The 27989-nt window shown below is 45.8% G+C and overlaps 1 protein-coding gene and 1 long non-coding RNA gene across 3 annotated transcripts in view; one reads left to right on the top strand and one right to left on the bottom strand.

The window, feature by feature from the left end:
- CDC42SE1 (CDC42 small effector 1) overlaps positions 1-27989 on the bottom strand; it is a 63543-nt gene that overhangs the window by 20029 nt on the left and 15525 nt on the right. The window contains exons 1-2 of one of the 2 annotated variants that reach the window (XM_030188340.1): positions 17405-17417; positions 14408-14723 (exon numbers count right to left, since the gene is read on the bottom strand). In XM_030188340.1, coding sequence (XP_030044200.1) covers positions 14408-14461 — 54 coding nt within the window. In that variant the 5' untranslated portion in view covers positions 14462-14723; positions 17405-17417. Of the gene's footprint in view, positions 1-14407; positions 14724-17404; positions 17418-27989 lie in introns of those variants that run through there. The other variant, XM_030188339.1, reaches the window with a different exon arrangement.
- On the top strand, positions 10674-26864 carry LOC115458400. Its single transcript, XR_003940051.1, has 3 exons — positions 10674-10752; positions 11326-11331; positions 26853-26864. It is a non-coding gene; the product is annotated as an uncharacterized LOC115458400 (long non-coding RNA).

Here is a 27989-nt window from a genome sequence, read left to right as displayed (position 1 = left end):
CAATCATGGTGACTCTTGTACAGCCGAGTGTACATTGACATTGCTACTTTGACCGGAACTGGGTTTTCGCAAATATTACACCAGTGCTTCTCAACCATTACGCCAGGGCACCCTAGTGTTCCTTGAGAAGGTCCCTGGTGTGCCTTGATAGTGACAGCTAGGGGTTTGGTTAGATCAGTGGACTGAGAACCAGGGAAGCCAAGTTCTCATATCCCACAGATACTTGGGTCAGTCGTTTAACTCCCTATTGCCTCAGCAAAATGAGCTGCTCGCTTCAGAAACCAAGTGTCCAAGCTTTACCCACCAGAAATACGGCTGACTGGCTTCAGAAACTCTCTCTCTCTCTAATGCATTCCATTTTCTCTGATGTAACTTCCTAAATTCCCACATAGGCGGGATGCACTAGAGAGAAAGCTTCTGAAGCTGGCCAGCGGGGCTCTGCCTCATTCGTTGGCACTGCCTTCAATGTACCAGGAGGTTGGATGACTGAGGGGGAAGGGAGGAGATACCAGACCGTGATGTGGGAGTGGGAGGAGATACTGGACCACAATGCAGGGGAGAGAAGGAGATACCGGATCGCAATGCGGGGGGGGGGGGGGGAGGGAGGAGGATGAGATACTGGACCGGGAGGGGGGAGGAAGAGCTACCGGATCACGATGCGGGAGGGAGGAGATACCAGACCGTGATATGGGGGTGGGAGGAGATACTGGATCGCGAAGTGTGGGGGAGGAGGAGGAGATACTGGACTGGGAGAGGGGAGGAACAGATACCGGATCGCGATGCGGGAGGGGGGGAGGAGATACTGGACCGGGAGGGGGAGAGGAAGAGATACCAGACTGCAGTGTGGGGGGAATGAGAGGAGATGCCATGCCACTATTGCCACTCCAAATATTTCTGTCTAGAGACACCACGGCCTCTTTGCCCTGTTTAAAGTGTAAAGGTCATTTCATTTTGCTTTAATTCCATCATCTCTCTGTATAGGGATCCTCGTGTTTACCCTATGCATCTTTTGAATTCTGTCACTGTTTTTGTCCCCACCACCTCAGGCAGCTCTCTGCTCCCCTTCAATTAACCCTTCGAAAGCTACAGGTATATAGTGCTCCTTGAAGGCTGGCTGGAATGTATTTATTAGATCTGATATCCTCAGGACATAGTAACATAGTAGATGATGGCAGAAAAAGACCTGCATGGTCCATCCAGTCTGCCCAAGATAAACTCATGTGTATACCTTACCTTGATTTGTACCTGTCTTTCTCAGGGCACAGACCGTATAAGTCTGCCCAGCAGTTTTTCCCGCCTCCGAACCACCAACCCCTCTTCCCCCCACCTACTCCGCCACCCAATTTTAGCTAAGCTTCTGAGGATCCATTCCTTCTGCACAGGATTCCTTTATGCATATCCCACACATGTTTGAATTCCGTTACCGTTTTCATCTCCACCACCTCCCGCGGGAGGGCATTCCAAGCATCCACCACCCTCTCCGTGAAAAAATACTTCCTGACATTTTTCTTGAGTCTGCCCCCCTTCAATCTCATTTCATGTCCTCTCGTTCTACCACCTTCCCATCTCCGGAAAAGATTCGTTTGCGGATTAAAGAAGAGAGATGAGACCAAATCATGAACAATTCACAAAAGCAGAACCAAATTATCCCACAAATAAAATCAAAAACGACCAGCCCACCATCTAACTATGCATCCCTTACTCTCATAAACTCCATTCCCTCTAGCCAAACCATTCTAATGACTATTTATTGGGACTTATCAACCACCCAAGAGCAAATACAGCTTGAAATAGAAATTACTTTTAAGTTCAGGCTAGGTTGGGGGTTTTTCTGCCGACCTGCTCGTTCTGTTGTGACCCAGTGAAGGCAGAGGTCCTGAAATTTACTAACTTTTAGCTGAATAAATAGTTGAAACTAGGACTGACCGACGTGCTCCTTTTTTCTCTAAGGGATGTGTCTTGCAAGCGAGCTGTGGGAAGGGTAAAATAGCAGCTGATCCCTCCGCGTCTCCATGTAATATTTCATGTGTCACAACTTGCTCACGCCGGGTTTCAGAAGTCTTGCCAACCGTAGCAGGCGCAGATGCACACATGCTCCCCAGAACTTGGCATTCTATATCATTTCATTAATTATCAGAGCTTTTTCGCTCTCACCAGCCATAAGGTTTTGGTTAGCTGCTATTTGATGGGTCACACAGGCTTGAGTTTACTACACAGAGAAATTAGAGCACAAAGCTGTGTTCATCCAGCAACTGATATCTTCAAATTACACAATGTAGCTTGGGCTATAGGAAGTGACTAGGTTCCTCCCCGTGAACTCCGCTCACTGGACAAATCTCTCTTGTCGTCCCCCTTCTCCTCCACTGCTAACTCCAGGCTTCGCTCCTTTTCTCTCGCGGCACCTTATGCCTGGAATAGACTTCCTGGACCTATACGTCTAGCTCCATCTCTACCTGTTTTCAAATCTATGCTGAAAACCCACCTTTTCACTGCTGCTTTTGGCTCCTAGCCACAATTGCCCTCCTCTTGTCCCTCCCTCCCTTCTCACCCATTACTTCCCTCACCCGTAACTGTCTTGTCTGTCTGTATTATTTAGATTGTAAGCTCTTTTGAGCAGGGACTGTCTCTTTGTATCAGGTGTTCAGCGCTGCGTGCGTCTGGTAGCGCTATACAAATCCTAATAATAATAATAATACTGCCCTTGGCAAACATCATTGGTTAATTAGCAATTCTGGAATATTCCACTGCCAATTAAGGGGGAAAGTTATCAAAATGGGCTATTGTTAAGAAATGTTATTTTACTGTTAACCCCAGTTATTAGTAACTAGGTCTCACTGGATAAAACGGTACCTGTGCTAAAATAGCATAAGTTATTAACACAACAGTAGCACACGTTGATAACTTCCCCCCTTAGTGTAGTCTACCAGAGCTGAGATTGTGATGTCATAATGCCACATTCCACCAGTGCCTACCTCATCAGTGATGTCACAATGGCTTCATTGTCCTATATTCTGTGATGTCATAATGCCTCATTCCACCAGTGCCTACCTCATCAGTGATGTCACAATGGCTTCATTGTCCTATACTTGAAAAGAACATGGTCCATCTAGCCCAATATCCTGCTTCCAACAGTGGCCAATTCAGGTCACAAGTACTTGGCAGAAACCCAAATATTAGCAACACGCCATGGTACCAACCCCAGTGGCATCCCCATGTCTGTCTCAATAGCAGACTATGGACTTTTCCTCCAGGAACTTGTCCAAACCTTTTTTAAACCCAGATACACTAATTGGCGCACTATTGCATATAGCAGTGATTTCAATTTATGGACACATTTGTTTTAATTACAGGAGTGGGGGGAAGTTATCAATGTTTTATTTTACCATTAACCCCAGTTATTAGTAATGGGACCTATGCTAAAATAGCATAAGTTAGTTCTAAAATAACCCCACGTTGATAACTATGTCCTTAAATGGTCAGTGACTGACTGCTCCAGACTGCCTGGTAAAATGAGGGTCTGTCTTTGCAGGATATTGTTTATCTGGAATGCTGCAAGACCAAAGCTTTTAAAAGCTTAAGCCTGAGTCCAAACAAAAGAGGCTGCAGTTATAGGGAACAAGAAAGACATGAAGTTTTAGCAAGTGCATTTCGGTTGCGAGACAGGGTAGTGCACATCGATGGAGCTCTCACTCCCAGTTTGGAAGAGGAATTTGGGACCAGTCCTACGATGGATAAGGACTGGAAATGCTTCCGCAGGAGTCAGGCTCAATCAGTGCCCCATTGTGGCATCCATGGCTTGAAGTGTTATTAGGTCCAATTTGAAAGGTAATAAACAGTCAAATGTTTGCATGAACTAGTGAAGATTTACAGTCATCCCCTCCCTTTCTCTGCTCTGTTTCGAACACAACTTCCTCTTTTCCACTGGTTTCTCTCTTGCTTGTCTCAGCATCTACAGGATGTTGCACCAAAGATCTCACAAGCCACCCAGAAGCTGTGACTCTCGAAGTTGGCTTTATAGGATCCGGGCGTCACATTGCAAGGCAGACTTAGCTAGTCCTGGTTTTAAACCTCTCCCCCCCCCCCCCCCCCCAATGTGTCTCTGTACCTACAACTCCTGATTAACTTAGAGAAAATGGAGGTAAAGCCAGTAATGGATCAGTTCATCCTTTAAGACATAGAGTTACTCAATGACTTTAAGTTTAAACCAGTCCTGGGTTAGGCTAGCTTACGCCATGGGCCTTAGTAACCTGGCCTATAAGATTTTGTTCCCCACTTTCCAGTGCTCACTCTGTAACCCTGAGCAGCTCACTTAACCTCTCTAGGCTCAAACTCAGAGAGGCCACGTTACCCAGTTCCAGGCATAGGAGCCAACTTTTCAAAATTATTGGGGGTGCTAAGCCCAATGGAAATAACCCCTCCCTGGACACATACAAGGAATTTTCTCAATATTGGGGGTGATCAAGCACCCACAGAGTCGGCTCCTATGGTTCCAGGCTAGAGATTTTGGAACAGTCCTGGATTTCTAACCACTCATTGCAATGGACACAATCAGGCACTACAAATCCCACACTGCTTCAGGGTGAGGTTGAAACCCAGGACTGGCCAGAAAGTCTCCAGCCTAGAACTGGGTCACTCGGCAACGCTGACAGATTTGCTTACAGTTGGTCTCCAATATATCTCATATATATTCTCTGTGGTAATCCTGAAAACCTGACTGACCTCCAGGAGAGGGTTGGGCAATTGCTTGCCACAAAGACTTACGTAGAAGGGAAAATCATCTCACCATTCTATAAAACTTTAAATAGATCTATTTTCCCAGCACATAGGGGTATTACTAAGGTTTGGGGTGTGGGGGAAAGGAAATCTAAACATTTCAACCGATAACATTAATTGGTCACATTTTTGGACTAAAGTTAACAGACCTACTCTATCTGCAAGTTTAACTCATTCTCTCTTCTTCCTGTTTCACCGTGCTTTCTGCACGCCCTTAAAAAATGGAAAGCAGGTATTGTCGATTCTGACACTACAAGGCACTTTGATACATATGCTGTTTGAATGTGATGGATTGCACAAATTCTGGGAAGAAATATGGCAAATCATACAAAATGTTCTTAGCATTACAGTTAGGAAGGGATCCCCAGAAGCTTAGCCGGTGGTGGGAGGCAGGGCTGGTGGTTGGGAGGCGGGGATAGTGCTGGGCAGACTTATACGGTCTGTGCCAGAGCCGGTGGTTGGGAGGCGGGGATAGTGCTGGGCAGGCTTATACGGTCTGTGCCAGAGCCGGTGGTTGGGAGGTGGGGCTGGTGGTTGGGAGGCGGGGATAGTGCTGGGCAGACTTATACGGTCTGTGCCAGAGCCGGTGGTTGGGAGGCAGGGATAGTGCTGGGCAGACTTATACGGTCTGTGCCCTGAAGAGGACAGGTACAAATCATAGTAGGGTATACACAAAAAGTAGCACATACGGGTTTATCTTGTTGGGTGGACCGTGCAGGTCTTTTTCTGCCGTCATCTACTATGTTACTATGTATATCTACTCCTGCTAATATATTTTTAAGATCCTCTTCTCAAATCTAGGTTCCTTATTGTCTGCGCCAGACCATTCCCGACAAGTGAGTATATGCAGTGCTTGTACCCACTGGTCGGGAATGGTCTGGAGAGACTCAAGGAAAGTAAATTAGCAGGTAAGATCTAATTTCTCTATTGACCACCCCCTACCCCCCCCCCCCCCCCCCCACACACACACCAAATTCTATATAATATTCTAATTGCCCTTACCATTCAACTGATCTTAGATAATTATAATCTAAATGCACTCCATCTGCTAAACTTCTGCTGAAAAATCAAACAGATATAAAAAAAAATGAGAAGATCTATGGAAACCAGCAGAGCTACATTTGGCTCAATCTAATTTCCTGCTGATCTTATATTTTATCTTACTTCAGTGCATGTAGATTTTATAGCTATAGAATTCTTTTTCACAATATCGTCATACTGTAGTTATGTCCTGTTTCTTATAAATGCTTCCATCACTCTAAACGTATTTTAATTCCATTTAATGTACGCCTTTGCTCTATGACATGTCCTTGTTGTATCGTTAATTATGTTTTGTTACATTTTCTAAAAGTTAATAAAAACGTTTGGACTTTAAAAAAAAAAAAAAAAAAAGGAAAGGGATGTTCTAGTCGTGTGACTGGTCTCGATAACCACTGATGTTCCGGAGCTTAACTATTTGTTGAGTGAAAAATGTTTTCCTCCTATTTGTTGTAAAAAGTATTTCCAAGTAACTTCATTGTGTCCCCTAGTCTTTGTACTTTTTGAAACAGTGAAAGATCGATTCACTTCTACTCGTACTACACCAGTCAGGATTTTATAGACCTCAATTACATCCCCCCTCAGTTGTGGCTTTTCCAAGCTGAAGAGCCCTAACCTCTTTAGCCTTTCCTCATACGAGAGGAGTTCCATCCCCCTTATTTTGGTCACTTCTTCTTTTCTAATTCCGCTATATCTCTTTTAAGATAAGTCCCCCTCAGTGGATCATACCTGAATTTTCAGCTCCCTTTACCCAGCCAGTGCAACTGAAAATCCCGGCAGACCACCTCGCCATTATCTGGGAAGTGCCAGGGCTGATCAGCAGCAATATTCACTCCACTCAGGAGATTTGGCCCTGGACCCCCTCCCCCCTCCCGCCGTCACCGTCTGCTACCTTTGCTGGCAGGGGACCCCAACCCCCACCAGCCGAGGTCCTCTTCTTCCTTCGTTCTGTTTCTGAGTCTGACGTCCTGCGCGTACTCAGAAACAGAATGAAGGAAGAAGAGGACCTCGGCTGGTGGGGGTTGGGGTCCCCCACCAGCAAAGGTAGGTGACGGCGACGGCGGGGGAGGGTTGGCGGCGGGAGGGGGGGGGCAAAGTTGTTGGTGGTGACGGCGGCGAGGGGGGTCGGCAATGGCAGGGGGGTCAGCGGCACTGGGGGGGGGGGGGCTAAAATGTGCCCCCTCACCTCGGGCTCTGGACCTCCCTCCCACTGAAGTCTGGCTACGCCCCTGGCTCCACTACCCGGGTAACTATTAGAACATCAAAAAGGCTGTTCTAACTTTAGCCAGATACTCGTCTGAATACTGCTGGTTCCGGAAAAAGAACCGGCAGCTGTTGAATTCCCAGATATTCAATGCCAGTGTCTGGGTACAGCGTGGGGCTTCAGATATGGGCATGAAAAGCCCTCAACGCCCAGTGCTTATAAAACTGATGACTGCCATGGGCTGAAGTCTGACCTCCATATCGTTAGACATGAAACTTTTGCATACACACAATGGAGCATTTTTACACAGCATTTCATGTTCTGTATTCTTGCCCTCAGAAAATTCTTCTTAGAAAACCGTAGAGTAAAATTTTGTACACATCACCACTTATTGTGTGTCCTTATAAGCAAAGTGCGCACTGGCGTTCCTAGGGGCGAATTTGTGCACTACTGGAGCTGGTTCTGGGATCCAGTTTTATAAAGGTAGGCATTCTTAAAATGGGCGCGTAGAATAGGCACCTTTCTATAAAGTAACCCCCTCCCCACACACAGGCAATTTCCAAAACCATTGATTCATGAGCGATTTAATAACTGCCCAACTTCCCTTTTGTTCGAGTTTGGGTGTCGGTCAGGATCTAGCACTTTGCTTTCGTAGAACGGCCATCACCCTAGGCGACTGCCTACATTGTCTAAAGGTTACGCTAGCTCTGGGAATTGCTGGTCAAGCAAGCAGAAAGGAATTTGGAAGTCTCTGTACTCCGTGGGCATTCCCACAATCAAGAAAGGGTCTCGTTTGTCCCCCCCCCCCCCATCTTAAAAGCCCAGCCCTGCAGTGAAAGTCCTTACTCAGGTCTCCTTCTACATCTCTGCAACCACGAGTCATTGTGGCGCAGTGATTGATCTCGTCTTACCCCCACACACACACACACACATACACAAAGGAGCTCAGCACGTTTCCTCCATAGCCCCAATTAAACCAACAATCCGAAAACCCAATCAAATAATCTAACCCAAGTCTTTCACTTAAAGAACTGACACTGAGCCCACATGGGGTATCTCCAAATCTGCTGAGATCCTCACAATGGGAGCTGGCAAAAAGGCACACCTGCCCCTCTTCTCTGTCTTCATTCCTTTCAGTCCTGGCTTTACCCCATTTTACCCACCGATCTGTAGTCTGTTGGGTGGCAGGTAAATCTTGAGATTGGGAATAACGATTCTTTCAGGTTTTATGTGATCGAAAGTTGTCCATGTGATTGTGTGTGGGAGGGGGCGGGGCTGACAGAGCCCCCTTGGCCTAAAACACAGTACAGGTCCATCTGCAGCTGACCACAGAAGACAATCGTACTGACAACAGTCACATCCTCATAAGAGAAATTCTATCTCCCCCCCTCCCCTCGCCGCAGACAAACCTGACTCTCTTAGCTTCACCCTTAACCATCAGCAAACGCCCTTCCCTTCTCTTCCAACTTTGGTGCCAGTAGATCGCCTAGGTCAGCATCCCCCCTCTCCCTCCCCCCAAACAGTACCCTAATTCTGGGACTTGCAGTTCTGTCTTACGCAGTTTTACATTGAGAAAACCAAATTCTCCACAAAAGCCCCAGCCTCCAACAGTTGGCAACAGCTGTCAGAGTAGAGCTCAGAATAGGGTGTTTTGTCCTCTTTATATAAAAATTATAACTAAAATTAATATTATATGCATATCAGTTTTGGAATTGGACCACATGTAATTAAACTCTGGAATTCATTGCCAGAGACAGTGGTAAAGGCGGTTACCTTAGTGGAGTTTTAAAAAGGTTTGGACGGCTTCCTAAAGAAAAAAATCCATAGACCATTATTAAATGGACTTGGGGAAAATCCACTGCTTATTTCTGGGATAAGCAGCATAAAATGTATTGAGCTTATTTGTGACCTGGATTGGCCACTGTTGGAAACAGGATGCTGGGCTTGATGGACCTTTGGTCTGTCCCAGTAGGGCAATACTTATGTACTTAAATAATAGTTCCCTCTTTACTGTGATATCTGTACGAGTAGAGGGAATACATTTTTTTTGTTGCTCTATTAAACTTGAAACAGCTGTCTCAGGCCATTATTCCAGCATACAAAGAATAAAGAGAGACAGAAGCCCTCAGTCCTACAGCCTGCTGCATGATAAAATCTGGTGGCTCGGGTGGGAATATAGAATGAGCGAGAGGAGGCTTTGTAACTACTAAGCAACTTCATATCAAGGATGGGGTGGGGGGGGGGGCAAGCTCAGAGAACTCAAGGACTACATCTTCCTGCATGCAATGGGGTAAAGCCAGGACTGTTTCTATTCATAAGGGACTCAGAGCCTGATGCACAAAAGTTACCGGGCCAGCACTGTCTGTTTTTGACCAGCTCCAGCTGGTTTAGTGAGCTCGGTAGTCAGCAGGCGATGCATAAAGGGCTTCTGCGAGCTCTTTTCTGTTCGCAGTGGCAGCCAACAGGAATCGCATGTAAATGTGTGCAAACGAGCTGATTAGTATTAAAATGTGCATTCCGTGGGATGCACAGCCATTCATCAGTGATGCACTGCTAGGACTGCCTATCTTTAGCAAGCAACATTTACCGGGAGGTCTGGAACAGCTGCAAGCAGTGGAATTTTGTCACTTTTGTGCAGCCGGGCACTCTCTTGCAGCTCCACACAGCACAGCTAACTCGGGGGGGGGGGGGGGGGGGGGCGGCTCTGGCGGGGAAGGAAAGCAGCTCCCTCCTGCTACTGCTGCTTCTCGGCCTCCTGCAGCAACCTTCCCGGCTCCAGACCGCCACGATGGGCTCAGCATTTTAAAATTATACACAGCAGCTCAGCTCCCCGAAAAAAGCATTGCTGGAAGCTTTTCTACATTATCTGCAAAGTCCTGGCTTTACAGCAGGAGCTCATGGTTCAGGTTTAAACAGACACAGTGTATCCGCAATACACACAGCTTGTAGTATGAATGTATGAAAGCCGTGAAATGCTGTGGAGAGCCGTTCTGGGCATGCGTGGCTTTGCTACTACTTACTTAGTACTACTTAACGTTTCTAAAGCGCTACTAGGGTTACGCAGCGCTGTACAATTTAACATGGAAGGACAGTCCCTGCTCAAGGAGCTTACAATCTAAAGACAAGTGTAGAGTCCGTCTGATAGGGAATACTATATTTCACGAAAGGTTAGGTGCCGAAAGCAGCATTGAAGAGGTGAGTTTTAAGCAGAGATTTGAAAATGGGAAGGGAGGGGGCTTGGCGTAGGGGTTGAGGAAGATTGTTCCAGGCAAAGGGTGAGGCAAGGCAGAATGAGCGGAGCCTGGAGTTGGCAGTGGTGGAGAAGGGAACTGAGAGGAGGGATTTGTCCTGTGAGCGGAGGTTACGGGTGGGAACATAGGGGGAGATGAGGGAGGAGAGGTATTGAGGAGCCGCAGACCCGGTGCATTTGTAGGTAAGGAGGAGAATCTTGAATTGTATGTGGTATCTGATCGGAAGCCAGTGAAGTGACTTGAGGAGAGGGGTGATGTGAGTATATTGGTTCTGGCGGATATAGAAAAAGGTTAAGGATGCGACAGATGGAGGGGGTGACAGTATGGGAGATGGTGTTAAGTAGGTTGGTGGGGATGGGATCGCCGCTTTGCAGGCGGATGCTCTCTGCGTGCCCTGCCAATCTTCCCTACGAGCTGCACGGTAAGAGTCCATGCAGCTCACTTGCATGCAATTCCTTCTGAGAATTGCTCACTATTTCCACCTCGGTAAGTTTTACTGAGGTGGAACTAGCAAGCAGTTCTTTCTGGGGACTTTCAGGGACCCTCCCTGCCCATCCTCAAGTCTTTATTTAAAACCCACCTCTTCAGTACTGCGTTCGGCACCTAACTCCTACCGTTCAGTAAATCCAGACGGCCCCAATTTGACTGCCCCTATCAAACTGACCCGTTCACTTGTCTCTTAGATTGTAAGCTCCTTGAGCAGGGACCGTCCCTCTATGTTAAATTGTACAGCGCTACGTAACCCTAGTAGCGCTTTAGAAATGTTAAGTAGTAGTAGTATTCTGTTATCTCTACACCCATTTTCACTATTAAAGAACTGCACATCTCAGATGAAAATCCCAGGGGATTTCAGACATGGAGTGTCCTCTCCTGCAGAATGACTCAAAATTTTACTGCTGTGTCAGAGGTGCCACATGGATTTTCAGGAGGCTCCAAATGCCTGTAAAGTTGCTCGAGAGGTTCTGAGTTTAACCTTCCTGCTTTGGCAAGCTTGTTTCATGGTGTCCACAATGAGCGGGCCTGCACAAGCTTAACCTCTTCCTCCATAATGGGAAAAAGATAATTGTATTTATTTATTTATTTTGCTGCATTTGTATCCCACATTTTCCCACCTCTTTGCAGGCTCAATGTGGCTTACATTATGCCGCAATGGCGGTCGCCATTAACGGAGTGAGAAGAAGAAGTGATAGAAAAAGAAATAATAGATGTTTAATTTTCTTGTTATCGCTAGGGGCATGTGTCTAGTTTGCAATGGGACTTGGTAAATTTGAAGTTTATCCGCATTCATCTTTTATTTTGGTCCATCCTCGTTCAAGTCTTCTTACTTGGGTTTTTAGTTTTTTCAGGTCATCATTGTACTTGAACTATGTCTTCTCGATGTTCTTGTAAGAACGTGTAAAGTGTTTTTTTTTACACAAGTGAAGTAGCAGTGATAAAGCAGAGAGACACACACACAGTGCCTGCTTCTATAAAGCACCTTTTCAACGTATGACAAGATGGTGTAGCCATGCAGGCGCACACACTCACACATGCCGCTGAGCAGGTGGACGGACACGTGTCCTTTTAGGGATCGCTGGAGGAGCCTGTTCTGTAAATGCTTATAGGTACTATCCTGCTTATTTTCGAAGGAGAAGGGCAGCCATCTTCCGACACAAATCGGGAGACGGCCGGCCTTCTCCTAAAGCCGGCCAAATCGGTATAATCGAAAGCCGATTTTGGCCGGCTTCAACTGCAGTCCGTCGCAGGGCCAGCCAAAGTTCCCGGGGGCGTGATGGCCAGCAGGGATGGCCTCCCCCCCTCCCCCAGTGGTCACCAACCCCTCCCCCAGTGGTCATTCGGATTGGGCTCATGGCCTTTTTCAGCTGCAGCTCAAGGCCAGTTACATTCAGATACAGTAAATATACAAGAATGTAGGGAGTTTGAGAGGAGGCTGATACTGGAAAGACCAGCGGACTTAGCTCAGGGAGCAATTCTCCAAGAGCAGTAGCCATTAAAGGTCTAAATGAGTTGCCCCCATTTCAAAGTGGTCATACAAATGCTGGACCTGTGTTACAAAAAAATAATCTGCCAGTGCTTACAGAGTCCTCTCTCTTCATTCTGTTTCGAAGTGAATGGAAAATCGATTAGAATCACAAGCTGGGGGTCGCTGCCAAGCCCCTGTGTAACCTCATCACAGGCCCTGGTCTCCATCCAGCAGGCACCCACTCCTCTCCCCTCGCTCCGAGCAGGAAGTCAGGGAGCGACAGCGGGAGGGGGCGGCTTCGAGCAGCTGCTAGCTTTACCCTGAATAAAGCGAATGGCTCTGTAACCCTATTATTCACCACCCACACTCCCTTCTTGCCAGCAGATAGTTCTATACAAGTCTGTTCACAAGCTCCAGCGCCCCAGCGAAGCTACTTTCTGTATCTCTTGAGGAGACAGGATGGCAGAGGAGTGGAGGAATATTCCCTCTCCTTGGCATTCTTTAATCCCTTTCCCCAGAAGAGCTTCATATTCGGTTACCAATGCCTTTACCACATGCAGGTAGCGGGAATATGTCAAAGTGCTTTTGTCCTGCCTACAGCTTCAAAGGCAGTATGAGAAAAAAGCCAAAATAAAGGAAAAACTCATAGGGACATCGTCACAAGTATCAACACCCCAGATCACACCCTTCCTATCTCAGACAGCTCGAAAATCCTTGGCGTTACAATGGACCGTAACTTAACACTAGAGAGCCGAGCCAAGTGCACCCACAAGAAAAAAAACTTTCCACTCAATGTGGAAACTCAAACTCGTGAAGCAATTCTTCCCGAGGGAAACATTTCGCAACCTGATACAATCAATGGTACTAAGCCACTTAGATTACTGCAATGGAATTAATGCGGGAAGTAAAGAACAAACCTTAAAGAAACTTCAGACCGCTCAAAACACGGCAGCTAGGCTTGTACTTGGTAAAACGCGATTTGAAAGCGCAAAACCCCTCCGCGAAAAACTACACTGGCTCCCAATCAAAGAACGCATCGCCTTCAAAATCTGCACCCTGGTTCACAAAATCATCTACAGAGAAGCCCTGAGTTACATGACAGACTTGATCGACTTACCAATTAGAAATACATCCGAATCAACACGATCTTATCTAAATCTGCACTACCCAAGCTGCAAAGGACTTAAATATAAAACAACTTACGCATCTAGTTTTTCCTACATAAGCACAGAACTGTGAAACGCATTACCAAAAGCCTTGAAAACAACATATGACCACCTAAACTTCTGGAAATCACTAAATACCAACCTGTTTAAAAAGGCATACCCTACCGATCCTACTTAAGCACCTAATCTCTGCAACACAACCAAACTAAAGCACGTAATGGACATAACACAACTCTTCTGTTCTCCGATTCCCTAATGTGGCTGTGCCACATGAACTTGATCTTACCACAACATCACCCTGTATTTGTTCACACCGGAGCCTGCAAAGGCCTCTCCAGTACTATGTAAGCCACATTGAGCCTACAAATAGGTGGAAAAATGTGGGATACAAATGTAACAAAGAAATAAATAAATATCCTTGTGCTGAGGATGTGTCAGTGTTACTTCTGCCCTCTTAACGTGCAGACGTAACACTGGGATTCTGTGGGTGGTGGGAGTGGGGTCAGAGTATCCAACTGGTTTTTCCAGGACTGGCTTAATCAAGTCCTGGTTGTACCTCATTGAAACCAGAGTCTTGTAGTTCTGCATTTCATAAGGGATGGGGGGGGGGGGGGGGGGTGCGGTATTGTCTCAGGTACGTCCCCTGCTGCACCTGTGGATAAAAGCTGAAGTTTCAGAAGTCCATAAACAAGGAGGAACTATGCTTTAAAGGACCCGTCTCTCTCAGAAAGCGGCTGCTTGTTAAATTATTGTTCTGCATTATCCTAAAATCTCATGATTCAAGAGCTGGAAGGACACTTTTGGTCAGCCTTGGGTTCTCTATTCACATCTCAGTGCATGCTGCTCATTTGAAAACACTACAAGTTCCACCATGCACTGGATGGATAAGGGAAAGCCAGATCATACCTCATGCCTGTCTCACAAACTGGAGAGACACCACAGTGTTGACATACAAGAGATCAAACTGCAACAAATCATTAAACGGAGGCTCATGTGGCCAGGGGTTACTTACAGGCTGTGGTTTCTCTACTACGCAGCAACCTAGCTTGTGCCAAAAGTCACTCATGTTGTCGGACGTGTCCAGTTTGCTTCCACTTAAGCTTCCAGGTAGCAGCGCAATTTCTCTGTCCCCCCTGCCCTGTGGGGTTTGTGAAGCTGGGAGAATGTTGTAAAAAAAAAAAAAAAGTATCACGTAGGTTGGCAGGTCACTCCATAGGAGGGTTGCTGAGTTACGATGAAGCCTGTCTTTTCCTCTGTGTAAGTCCCCAAACGTGCACTGAGAACACCCGTGCTGTTTTTTGGCTCCAAGGTTTGCTCATCAGGAGGACCTGTTCGGAGAGAAACAAAAAAAAAAAATCTGATTATGAAATGCTAAGACAGAAGATTCTGACGCAGTTTGCCAGACCACTGGCAGCCAGCCTGCACTGAAACTTCCACCCCCACCCCACCCGGCCATATTGGTGGGTGCTGGCTGCACAATTTTTAGTACTATAAATCCCAGCATGCTTTGAATCAGAGTGGAGATGAAAGACCAGAACTGGTCAACTATTCCCAATGGACTGGAGATGGTTCAGTGGGACAGTATTTCCTTGCCTGACAGTTCTTTCATGTCTACCAGATTACTCATCTCCTATGTACATTCACAGAAGCCTCAGTCACTGCTGACTCCAAAATCAGAGGACCCTGAGAGGGTGCATTTCGCCCTGCTCAATGAATGCAGCACACAAGAGGCCCTCCCAGTTCGAAAAGTCATGCCCAAGCTTCTGCGCAGAAAATGTCTGTCTTCAAATGCAGTTTTCTGTAGAGTAAGATATCTTAGGAAGCTTGGGATGTGTTCACCCCAGAGGAGCCATCTGAATGCAGTCTGTCCTACTGTCCCATAAGAACAATAATCCCATGTGCTTTACACACCACTACAGAGGCTGTAATACCCAGGGGCGTAGCTAGGTGAGGCCATGGGGGCATGGGCCCCCACAGATTTAGCCCTGGCCCCCTCTAATTTTGACCCCCCCGCCACTTTCGACCCCCCCCCTCCTGCCGCCGCTGCCAGGTACCTTTGCTGGCGGGCGTCCCCAACCCCTGCCAGCCGAAGTCCTCTTCAGCGCCGGTCTCCGGGGCGTTTGCTAATCTGTTTCTGTGAGTCCTGACTCCTGACGTCCTGCATACAAGACCGGCGCTGAAGAGGACTTCGGCTTGCGGGGGTTGTGGACCCCCGCCAGCAAAGGTACCTGGCGGCGGGGGAGGGATTGAAAGTGGCGGGGGAGGGGCAGCGGCGCAGAGGGGGGCTATAATGTGCCCCCTCACCTCGGGCCCTGGACCCCCCTCCCGCCGAGGTCTGGCTACACCCCTAGTAATACCTGGCGACAAAGAGGCTGCTACCTCAGTGGTGGCACTTTGAAGACAGCACACATGGCTTCAATGATACACTGCTGCATTCAATATCTTAATTCAGAGGCTGGACAAGAAGTAGCATTCATGGGCGATTTCCCTCCTAGTCCTTCCATTTTAACTGGCAACCTTCAACATTTCCAGCACTGAGAGGAATGTTTTCACCTCACTGCTCTGATCTCCCAGTGGAATGGAAGGAACATCCTGGAGGGGACAGAGCTGAAAAATGATCCATCATTCACAAAAGCCAGACTTCCCTCTGAAGGTAGCCCATGGCAAAGCAGCTTTAAAACTTGCACACTTAGAAAGGAAATGAAGGTGCTTAATGAAAGGGGGCAGGCTGGGGGCATCAGCCTCTGTTCTGAACTCCTTATAGAGACAAAACCTGGTGAAAGACCCACCCCCATTCAGGTCAAAGAAATGGAAAAGCATGAGGCAGAGTGACTCTATGGAAAGTCTGGGAAGAGAAACTTGGACATCCCTGTAGACATGCCGATGTGCCTTGGAAAGAAAAACAAACAAGAAAAAAAAAATGAAAAGCATGACTCAAAATATCCGGTTGCAGCCTCATGGAGGGAAACTCTTCTGCTTGTCCTCTAAGAAGGAAAAACCCCAGAAAACACAAGAAGCCCACGGTGAGGTTAAAGGGCATCAAGTCATGTCGTAGACACGGAGACTGAATCAGGAGGGGCTTTATCTAACACAAGAACAAGGAAATTGGGCAAGCGGCAGCATTCCTGCTTCAGGATCTTTCCCTCGCTGAGAGGCCCAACAGAGTGGATGACAGCAGATCAAGGCCACTCGGTCCCACTCATGGCAAGGACAAATCCCAGCTGCCCCTAGGATACTACTTCTCATCCACCATTTTGTGGGCTTCCCTCTTTCGTTCTCTATCGCCCTTGGCAAGAGTGGAGGAGTGATCTAGAACTTAGAGCACCAGTCTTGACATTTAGAGGTGGCTGGTTCAAATCCTACTGGTGCTCCTTGTGATCTTGGGCAAGTCACTTAACCCTCTATTGCCCAGGTACAAACTCAGATTGTGAGCCCTCCAGGGACAATACTCAGTGTACCTGAATGTAAGTCACCTTGAGCTACTACAGAGAAAGGGGTGAGCAAAATTTAAATATAGTAACATAGTAAATGACAGCAGATAAAGATCTGCACGGTCCAGCCAGTCTGCCCAACAAGATAAATTTTACATGGTATGTGATACTTTATACCCAAATTTGATTTGTCCTTATAAATAAGACATAAGCATCGCCATGCTGGGACAGACCAAGGGTCCATCGAGCCCAGCACTCTGTCTCCAGCAGCAGCCAAAAGAACACGCATTTCGTCCCGCCCATCCCAGAAATAGAGGATTATTCCTACATCCATTCAATAACATTCTATGTCCTTTTCCTCCAGGAAGCCATCTAACTTTTTTTTTTTTTTAATTTAAAGAAGTCTTTATTAGGCATCGATAAATAATACAATACGTATGTAACACAATGCAAAACCGTATAGTCTGGTACAAACAATGTACATAACTCTAGCACCCAAAAGGTACCAACATAATATCAATGCTAGGACAGAAACTTATTATACTTCAACTTTTATCCAATTTTTGTGATTTATGAACCCCCCTTTCCCCCTTCACTCCCTCCCTCCGTCTAACCTTTTTTTAAACCCGCTAAGCCAACCGCCCCACCACCTTATCCTGCAACGAATTCCAGAGTCTAACCATGCGTTGAGTGAAGAAAAACTTCCTCCGATTCGTTTTAAATTTACTACACTGCAGCTTCATCACATGCCCCCTTGTCCTAGTATTTTTATTAACAGACGCTCCACATCGACCCGTTCCATTCCACTCATTATCTTATAGACCTCTATCATATCTCCCCTCAGCCACCTTTTCTCCAATCTGAAGAGCCCCAGCCTCTTCAGCCTTTCCTCATAGGGAAGTCGTCCCATCCTCCACCTGCATCTACAAGGTGCCACACACACTGGGACAGTGCCAGCCCCAGCTAAAAATATTGGTTTGGGAATGCTGTGCTGTTGCTGAGGGTTCAGTATGCACAAGATTACCTACATCACAGTGCACAGACATAACATTCAGTTTCCCACTAGATTGTAAATACACAGTTAACACTATACACCTTCTCACACACTGTTTATTTATTTATAAAATTTTGTTACCTAATCAAGATGGTGAATGATAATAAAAGGTTTAATAAGCAAGAATTTCATAGTGCCTGCACATTTGTACCAAAAAGGTTTCACCAGGATGCATTTAATTCATGCTTATCCCTGGTGGTCAGTACATAAGTATTCCCATACTGGGAAAGACCAAAGGTCCATCAAGCCCAGCATCCTGTTTCCAACAGTGGCCAATCCAGGTCACAAATACCTGGCAAGATCCCAAAAAGTACAAAACATTTTATACTGTTTATCCCAGAAATAGTGGATTTTCCCCAAGTCCATTTCATAATGGTCTATGGACTTTTCCTTTAGGAAGCCTGCCAAACCTTTTTTAAACTCCGCTAAGCTAACCGCCTTTACCACATTCTCTGGCAACAAATTCCAGAGTTTAATTACACGTTGAGTGAAGAAAATTTTTCTCCGATTCGTTTTAAATTTACTACATTGTAGCTTCATCGCATGCCCCCTAGTCCTAGGATTTTTGGAAAGCGTAAACAGACGCTTCACATCTACCTGTTCAACTCCACTCATTATTTTATAGACCCCCAAAGATGATGCAGGGTTCTAGAAATAAAATGAATTTGGTTTCACGCTCCAGGTTCTAGTACTAGCCTCAAGAATACAATTTCTGAATAACAGCATTATGCAAGTGCCTCCAAACCCGACAGGCTGGGAATTTGTTTTTATGGGCACACCAAATCTGTCGCCTGCAGCTGGCACGCATTCTCCCTTTGAAGGTGGGGGAAGTGCCAGAGATTTGAACCAGAAACAAAAAAGCAGGGGGACCTTTTTTATGCCTTGCTAGACACATCTTGTCCAAAGCATTCCTGCCATCACTACCACCATTTAGCATAACCGCACTGGAAGTTAGACATGTCCATGGTACCTTCTATGAACAGTCTCCCTCTTGCATAGGCTCAATGAAGGGAACCAGGCCCAAGATATATAGGGTGAAGGTAAAATAAAAACCTAACTTCATGCATCATCAGGGTTTAAACTTTGTATGAACTTGGTGGCTAATAGTGTCAATGTTGGCACATTTAGACTGACTCTGGACTTCTGCATGAAGGAGGTAGCTCTGCCCTCACCATTCAATATCTGTATTTTAAATAATAGCAATTAAAAATATCAAGTGCATTTTTAAATATACCACAAAACAATCCACAAAACAAAAGGAACAAGTTCCCACATGCTATCTTTTTCTTTTGATGTAGGCACAGCAATTTTTTTTTAATGCTCCCAGGTTTTAGCCTAATTCATGTTTAATGTGTGATATAAATGTCATAAATAAGTAAATAAATAAATAGATAGATAAAAACTTTGAATGGAGCACCTGATTTTCATAACATGATGTTTAGTGGCCTTTTACCAGGAGAATAAAAAACTCTGCACAAATATAAATGTAGTCATTCAAATATTTGAAAGGTATTAATCCGCAAACGAACCTTTTCCAAAGATGGGAAGGCGGTAGAACTAGAGGACATGATATGAGATTGAAGGGGGGCAGACTCAGGAAAGATGTCAGGAAGTATTTCTTCACGGAGAGAGTGGTGGATGCTTGGAATGCCCTCCCGCGGGAGGTGGTGGAAATGAAAACGGTAACGGAATTCAAACATGCGTGGGATAAGCATAAAGGAATCCTGTGCTGAAGGAATGGATCCTCAGGAGCTTAGTCAGGATTGGGAGGCGGGGCTGGTGGTTGGGAGGCGGGGATAGTGCTGGACAGACTTGTACGGTCTGTGCCAGGGCCGGTGGTGGGCAGCGGGACTGGTGGTTGGGAGGCGGGGATAGTGCTGGACAGACTTGTACGGTCTGTGCCGGAGCCGGGGTTGGGAGGCGGGGCTGGTGGTTGGGAGGTGGGGATGGTGCTGGGCAGACTTGTGCGGTCTGTGCCGGAGCCGGTGGTTGGGAGGAGGGGCGGGTGGTTGGGAGGCGAGGATAGTGCTGGGCAGACTTGTACGGTCTGTGCCCTGAAAATGGCAGATACAAATAAACATAGTAAACCTAGTAGATGACGGCAGAAAAAGACCTGCACGGTCCATCCAGTCTGCCCAACAAGATAAACTCATGTGCTACTTTTTGTGTATACCTGACCTTGATTTGTACCTGTCATTTTCAGGGCACAGACCCTATAAGTCTGCCCAGCACTATCCCTGCCTCCCAACTACCAGTCCCGCCTTCCACCACCAGCTCTGGCACAGACCGTATAAGTCTGGCCAGCACTATCCCCGCCCCCCACCACCGGCTCAGGGTAAGGTATACACAATAAGTAGCACATATGAGTTTATCTTGTTGGGCAGACTAGATGGACCGTGCAGGTCTTTTTCTGCCATCATCTGCTATGTTACTATGCTACTATAACACATGCTAGGGTGTCCCTATAAGCAGCCCCTCCAAATGACACACTGATTACAATTTATAGCAAATTACTATTCAACCTATGAAAAGTTATTCCGTTATTATAGTTCCTCTGTGCTGCACAAGCCAGAATGCAGTGAAGAACGACAAGGTGAATGTAGCAGCTCATGCGGTTGTTTGCTTTCTTTTGAGTGTACTTGAATGACGGCTGCGCGGGGGAGGGGAAAGAGAGATCACCGCAAGTGGCTTCAACGGTTTGACGTCATCATCCCGTCTCCTGTTTTTCGTCACCCTCATCGGAGCTTATAAATAGGGGGAACTTTAGTGGCTCAGAGTGTTCTGGGTATGCAACAAGCCTTGCAAGGTGGTGGCTATTCACAGCTGGGGGGGCAGGGAAACGTCTTTTCCGCCATGATGTGTTTCAAAATACAATAAACGGGCACAGAAAGCAAGGTTTAGTGTAAAGCAACAGTGCAACCCTTGCAAAAACAATTCAGGGAGCAGTTTGATCAAAGTCAGAGTTAGTAAACCTGACTGAAAGAGAGAGAAGGGTCTGAGGGTTGGTTTTAGTTTGCAAAATTGATATACAAAGCAAGCACACTGCAAAGAAACAAAAATGGGCTCAGAAAACAAGGCTTTGTGTAAAGCAACAGTACAACCCTTGCAAAACAATTCAGGGAGCAGTTTGATCAAAGTCAGAGTTAGTAAACCTGCCAGGAAGAGAAAGTGAAAGAGAGAGAAGGGTCTGAGGGTTGGTTTTAGTTTGCAAAATTGATATACAAAGCAAGCACACTGCAAAGAAACAAAAATGGGCTCAGAAAACAAGGCTTTGTGTAAAGCAACAGTACAACCCTTGCAAAAACAATTCAGGGAGCAGTTTGATCAAAGTCAGAGTTAGTAAACCTGACTGAAAGAGAGAGAAGGGTCTGAGGGTTGGTTTTAGTTTGCAAAATTGATATACAAAGCAAGCACACTGCAAAGAAACAAAATGGGCTCAGAAAACAAGGCTTTGTGTAAAGCAACAGTACAACCCTTGCAAAACAATTCAGGGAGCAGTTTGATCAAAGTCAGAGTTAGTAAACCTGACTGAAAGAGAGAGAAGGGTCTGAGGGTTGGTTTTAGTTTGCAAAATTGATATACAAAGCAAGCACACTGCAAAGAAACAAAAATGGGCTCAGAAAACAAGGCTTTGTGTAAAGCAACAGTACAACCCTTGCAAAAACAATTCAGGGAGCAGTTTGATCAAAGTCAGAGTTAGTAAACCTGACTGAAAGAGAGAGAAGGGTCTGAGGGTTGGTTTTAGTTTGCAAAATTGATATACAAAGCAAGCACACTGCAAAGAAACAAAAATGGGCTCAGAAAACAAGGCTTTGTGTAAAGCAACAGTACAACCCTTGCAAAAAACAATTCAGGGAGCAGTTTGATCAAAGTCAGAGTTAGTAAACCTGACTGAAAGAGAGAGAAGGGTCTGAGGGTTGGTTTTAGTTTGCAAAATTGATATACAAAGCAAGCACACTGCAAAGAAACAAAAATGGGCTCAGAAAACAAGGCTTTGTGTAAAGCAACAGTACAACCCTTGCAAAAAACAATTCAGGGAGCAGTTTGATCAAAGTCAGAGTTAGTAAACCTGACTGAAAGAGAGAGAAGGGTCTGAGGGTTGGTTTTAGTTTGCAAAATTGATATACAAAGCAAGCACACTGCAAAGAAACAAAAATGGGCTCAGAAAACAAGGCTTTGTGTAAAGCAACAGTACAACCCTTGCAAAAAAACAATTCAGGGAGCAGTTTGATCAAAGTCAGAGTTAGTAAACCTGACTGAAAGAGAGAGAAGGGTCTGAGGGTTGGTTTTAGTTTGCAAAATTGATATACAAAGCAAGCACACTGCAAAGAAACAAAAATGGGCTCAGAAAACAAGGCTTTGTGTAAAGCAACAGTACAACCCTTGCAAAAAACAATTCAGGGAGCAGTTTGATCAAAGTCAGAGTTAGTAAACCTGACTGAAAGAGAGAGAAGGGTCTGAGGGTTGGTTTTAGTTTGCAAAATTGATATACAAAGCAAGCACACTGCAAAGAAACAAAAATGGGCTCAGAAAACAAGGCTTTGTGTAAAGCAACAGTACAACCCTTGCAAAAAACAATTCAGGGAGCAGTTTGATCAAAGTCAGAGTTAGTAAACCTGACTGAAAGAGAGAGAAGGGTCTGAGGGTTGGTTTTAGTTTGCAAAATTGATATACAAAGCAAGCACACTGCAAAGAAACAAAAATGGGCTCAGAAAACAAGGCTTTGTGTAAAGCAACAGTACAACCCTTGCAAAAAACAATACAGGGAGCAGTTTGATCAAAGTCAGAGTTAGTAAACCTGACTGAAAGAGAGAGAAGGGTCTGAGGGTTGGTTTTAGTTTGCAAAATTGATATACAAAGCAAGCACACTGCAAAGAAACAAAAATGGGCTCAGAAAACAAGGCTTTGTGTAAAGCAACAGTACAACCCTTGCAAAAAACAATTCAGGGAGCAGTTTGATCAAAGTCAGAGTTAGTAAACCTGACTGAAAGAGAGAGAAGGGTCTGAGGGTTGGTTTTAGTTTGCAAAATTGATATACAAAGCAAGCACACTGCAAAGAAACAAAAATGGGCTCAGAAAACAAGGCTTTGTGTAAAGCAACAGTACAACCCTTGCAAAACAATTCAGGGAGCAGTTTGATCAAAGTCAGAGTTAGTAAACCTGCCAGGAAGAGAAAGTGAAAGAGAGAGAAGGGTCTGAGGGTTGGTTTTAGTTTGCAAAATTGATATACAAAGCAAGCACACTGCAAAGAAATGCAAATACTGGTAAGAAACAAAAATAGGCTTAGAAAACAAGAGGGAGACCTAGGAATAAGTACTGGGGTGGGGGGGGGGGGGGGGGGCAATGATGAGCCAAAAAGTCTCTCCTGTCTGTTTTACTGAATCTTTGCCCAGGGTAGGCTGGAGGGAAACTGAACTGCCCTTGGATAGTTCAGAAGTCAAAACACAGGAGGCAATATGGCTTAACTTAATTCCACATCATCAGGCTTTTCAGATCCTGTTTCCAGGCACTTCCTCTAAGCTTTCAGGGTTCTTATTTATTGCATTTGTATCCCACATTTTCCCACCTCTTTGCAGGCTCAATGTGGCTTACAATGTGTCGTTTATTGGTAGAAAATGGATTAAGAGAAAACAGTTAGTGTTGCATACAGTCTAGCAGCTCTGTTATCTGTTCAGATAACTCATCCACAGCAGAGGACAGATAAAATGGGCTTGTAAACTGCTTCCTCTGTGACACATGACCAGTGGCCCACCCTGGGTCAGTCCTAAATTTATTTTATTTATTTATTTTTAGCATTTATACCCTGCTCTTTCCCGCTTGATAGCAGGTTCATTTTAGTGTCAGGGTCAGCATCTGGTCTCAGTAGCGCTCTAGTAATGTTAAGTAGTAGTAGCCCACAGTTCCTTCCAGCTGCTTAATTCGCCTTACTTCAAGCCCACCTGACTCTCTGGAGTCTCCAATGCAGTACAATGTGACTGCTATGAAGTCCCTTCAGGAGCTGGGTGTCTCAGGTTTGCCCAAGATTTACAAGGACTCTTATTCCCCAATCTGTCAGCTTTTCATATCCGAATGTAAATCATTCAGAAGAGTCCAAATTCCATCTCCTCTTTCAGAGCAAATAGGTCAGAAGTTAAAGACAGGAGTAAATGAAGTCAGTCAAAAGATAGATTGCAGAAAAGCACAAAGCAATACCCCCGAGGGTGGGGGGAACAAAGGGCTGGCTGAAAGGTATATGATGCTCCCTCCCCCTCACTCCACTATAGTCTGGCATCTACCCCCCCCCCCCCAGCACCCACCATCTCTATTTTTACCATCCCTGGGGGAACATTTTGCAGCACCCGAGAGAATCAATGACCTTATGATCAGGAGACAAAAAGGGAAATTCAGACTTTTGGGAATTAGAATGATTAGACACTTTGTTAATAAAAACACATGAATTAGCAGGAACAAGAGCTATCTACAAAACATAATTCAGCTTGCTCCGTCATATTATTCCTTTCCTCTCCCTTCCCCCATCGCCATGATTCGCTTGTATATCCACATAACACCATCCTTGCCTGATGAAGCCAGTTTAGCTCCAGAAAACTTGCCAAAAACTGCACTGTTAGCTGAACATGGTTCAGGTGGCATGTGCTGTGTACTGCCATGTTGAAGAGCCCATGTTCAGCTCTTCAGCTGTGGGAGTCCCCACAGAGAATGTGCATACAGCAGGGGAGTTAAGCGACACCTAGTGAGCAGATTTAGGGTCTGTGATTACAGAGAGTTTCTGAAAGAGCCTGAATGCATCTCTTCCTCCTCCAGCTCAGAATTGTCAGTGTAATGTCTTCTAGATTAGGTATGCTGGGAGTTGGGGTGAGGGATATTAAATGGAAGGAATAATTCCCCCCCCCCCCCCTTGTGGTTTTCTTGGCATGATACTGCAGTGGTTCGTCATTAAGTGACTTACCAAAGGCCACAAGAGCTGCTGTGGAATTTGAACCTAGGCCAGACACCGCTGCTCTAGCGACACGTCCATTCCCAGCTGGAAGTAGCAGAGAATAATAATAAAAGATCACCTTTAATTTTGGGAGATTGCTGGCCTTCAATTTCTGCACTGTCAAGCGAACCAGGCATTTTTAGAAACCGGAACAAAACTAAAATACAAGCCAGTTCCGAAGAACAACACTAATAAGAAAGGATAGCTGGAAGCTGTCCAGAGGGGGCGGAGGAGACTTGGGGCTCCCTGCCAGAGGCAGGCTGAGAACCGGAAAACATATTCTGGTAACTTTAGTGATCATCTTGATTCCAAATTTAAAACCTTGAACATCTGTGGTCATTATTTGCTGCTATGCATGGGGAGGGGGAGGGGGGGGCGGAGTGCAGACATGAGAGGCTGACCAGGATACATCATTAAATTGCCACAGTCACTCAGACCTCAACAAGTGACACAAGGATAATAGGTCCCTCCTTGCTAGTGCTGGATCAAGCTGTTCCCACCCTTTGATTCTCCAGTAAAATGGTCAGTGTCAAATTCAGACCTCCAGCTGAGATTCATACATTAAAAATTCCTCCGTTACTAGGAGAACACCGTGCAGATCATACCATATTAGGGATTATTCATTGTTTTCACTGCATTGTCTTGAATCCCATGATGGTGATGAAAAAAAGTTATACAGAAAAATGGAAATCAAATGAAACAGCCCGAGCTTAGAATGTCGCTTTCTCCCTGCAGTAACAGAGATCACAGCTAGGCGTGGCATTCACAAGTTTATCCAGTATTACATTTTAAATGCTTTGCTCAGCCAGATAGATAGGCCTCCTCTGAAGGGCTGCCCCCTCCTCAGTGTTCCACTTCTCGGAGACCATCTCTATGTGATCATCTGTACACTACCAGTCTATTAACCTAATCATAGTATGATTGAACTAGCTTTCCAGTGGGGGTGGAGAAATCAAAGCAGTAACAGATTTCAGGGGCCTAGGACAACCACAGAGAATCCTTAGTTGTAAAGTAGTGTCTTGTGGCACCAGACTGGACAGAGACCACATAAACCTTACAGTTGTTATCTACGTCCTAGAACACTAGATTCCCAGAACTACAGCACTACAGAAACGGATGCAGCCACCCCTAGGACGCATGGTTTTCAGAAGGGAGCGGTACTCGTAATTATTCTAACCCAGTTCCAACCCAATGAACTGGATTCCCAGCACTACAGAAACAGACACAGCCACCTCTAGGGTGCGTGGTCTTCCCAGTTCCAGCCTGATAAGATGAGGTACGGGCAGTTAAAATGACCTGTGCTAGGCGGGCAGCAGAAGCGCTTAATCAGCAAGTCACTCCTGTCCCCATTAATCCGAGCTGCATCTGAACCTACGTCTTCCTTTTCTTTTGGTATGTGGGCATCACAGAGAGGTGTGCAGAGGAGTTAAAGTGGCGGCAGTAGCTGGATTCCACAAGATTTTTATTTTTGTTACATTTGTACCCTGCGCTTTCCCACTCATAGCAGGTTCAATGCGGCTTACATATTATATACAGGTACTTATTTGTACCTGGGGCAATGGAGGGTTAAGTGACTTCCCAGAGTCACAAGGAGCTGCCTGTGCCTGCAGTGGGAATCGAATCGAACGTAGTTCCCCAGGACCAAAGTCCACCACTCTAACCACTAGGCCACTCCTCCACTCCATACGTGCTTGTTTCTTGGTTCTGCTGGTTTTCCTCATGGTCTTATTCCTAGGTCTCCTTTCTTTCTTTTGTTTCGACCACCATATTTTCTTTTATGAGTTTGCTTGTTTTCTTTTTTTTTTTCCAGATGTGCTATTGGATTGGCACATCTGAGAAGGCCTCTCCTACACAGTTGGGCTCTAGGCACACATCTTAACCCTGCCCTGTGGACAAAGGGGACATTCTCTGCGAGGTCACACATACAAAACCTTTCTGCATGCGTACAGCAACATTCGGCACTACTACAAGATCATCACGGCCTAGTCAGCTGAAGTTTATCACGCTATTCTCATGTTCTCACACACCTCCAAATGTACCAGATTTTCCCCCAAAGGCAGGAGGAGATGTGCTTGTGACTGGGGTTTTTTTTGCTTGTGACTGGGCCCTGCTATGTCTGTCTCTGTTCCCCAGGGAAGGATGCAGAAAAAAGCAGCCATCTGTGGCCTTGTTTTCTCGTTTCACTTCCCAATGAGAGCTCTTTTGAAAAAGAAAATACAAAAGCACTTCCCTCTGTGGGCAGGAACCAGCCTGAACTTGTCAGAGGGAAGTGCAGGCCCCGTCTGATGCCCAGCAGCTAGTTTCTAGCCATGCCACCTTACTGACATCATGCAAGGAGCTTCTCAGGCCCAGTTGTCATCTCTTCCTGCCTCAGCCTGCTCACATTAATCATGCCCCGAACGCTGATAGGAAAGGAATCCAGCCATGACGTGCCGACCCACAGGTGCGGTGAGCTCCAAGGAAGAGTCAAATCAGTTCTCGCCTGCATCTTTCCCCAGAAGATGGCGTCCGGGCCTGGTTTTCCAATTCTTAGCACACAATATTGCAAAAACACCTGAGTCAGCCTGTCCCTCTTGTTGGTACTTTTAAATCTAGACACCTAAAGTGCCAGGCCTGCATCTTTTTCTTGTTTTTTCTAAGTTCCCTTTATTTAGGAAGATTTATAATACATACAAGAAAAGAATACAACATGAAATACATACAGCAGTAAAGGCAAAACCCCAAAGACAGCTCTGAATCATCTGACAGCAAATTCAATGGTCTCTCGGGCTTCTGAATGCACAGTATCTCCATCGGGCACTGGCCACATCTCACCAGGCCGAGAAGTCTAGCTCAATTACACTAGCAAGTTGCAGCAGCAAGATTCATAGAAGGTTGCAAGCGACGTGACCACATCACACCATTTTTGCAAAAACTTCATTGGCTACCAGTACAACTCCATTGCCCCAGGTACAAATAAGTACCTGTATATAATATGTAAGCTGCATTGAGCCTGCCATGAGTGGGAAAGCACGGGGTACAAATGCAACTAAAAAAAAAAAAAATACAGGGCTAAATTTTAGAACTCTATGTCTGATGTTCAAGGCCCTGAAAGGAAATGGCCCCAAGTACCTGAAGAACAGGATGATCCTCC

The sequence above is a fragment of the Microcaecilia unicolor genome, chromosome 14, assembly GCF_901765095.1.
Source record: "Microcaecilia unicolor chromosome 14, aMicUni1.1, whole genome shotgun sequence".
Lineage (NCBI taxonomy): Eukaryota > Metazoa > Chordata > Amphibia > Gymnophiona > Siphonopidae > Microcaecilia > Microcaecilia unicolor.
The sequence above is the reverse complement of the archived record's forward strand: the minus strand, read 5'-3'. Positions and strand labels throughout refer to the sequence as shown.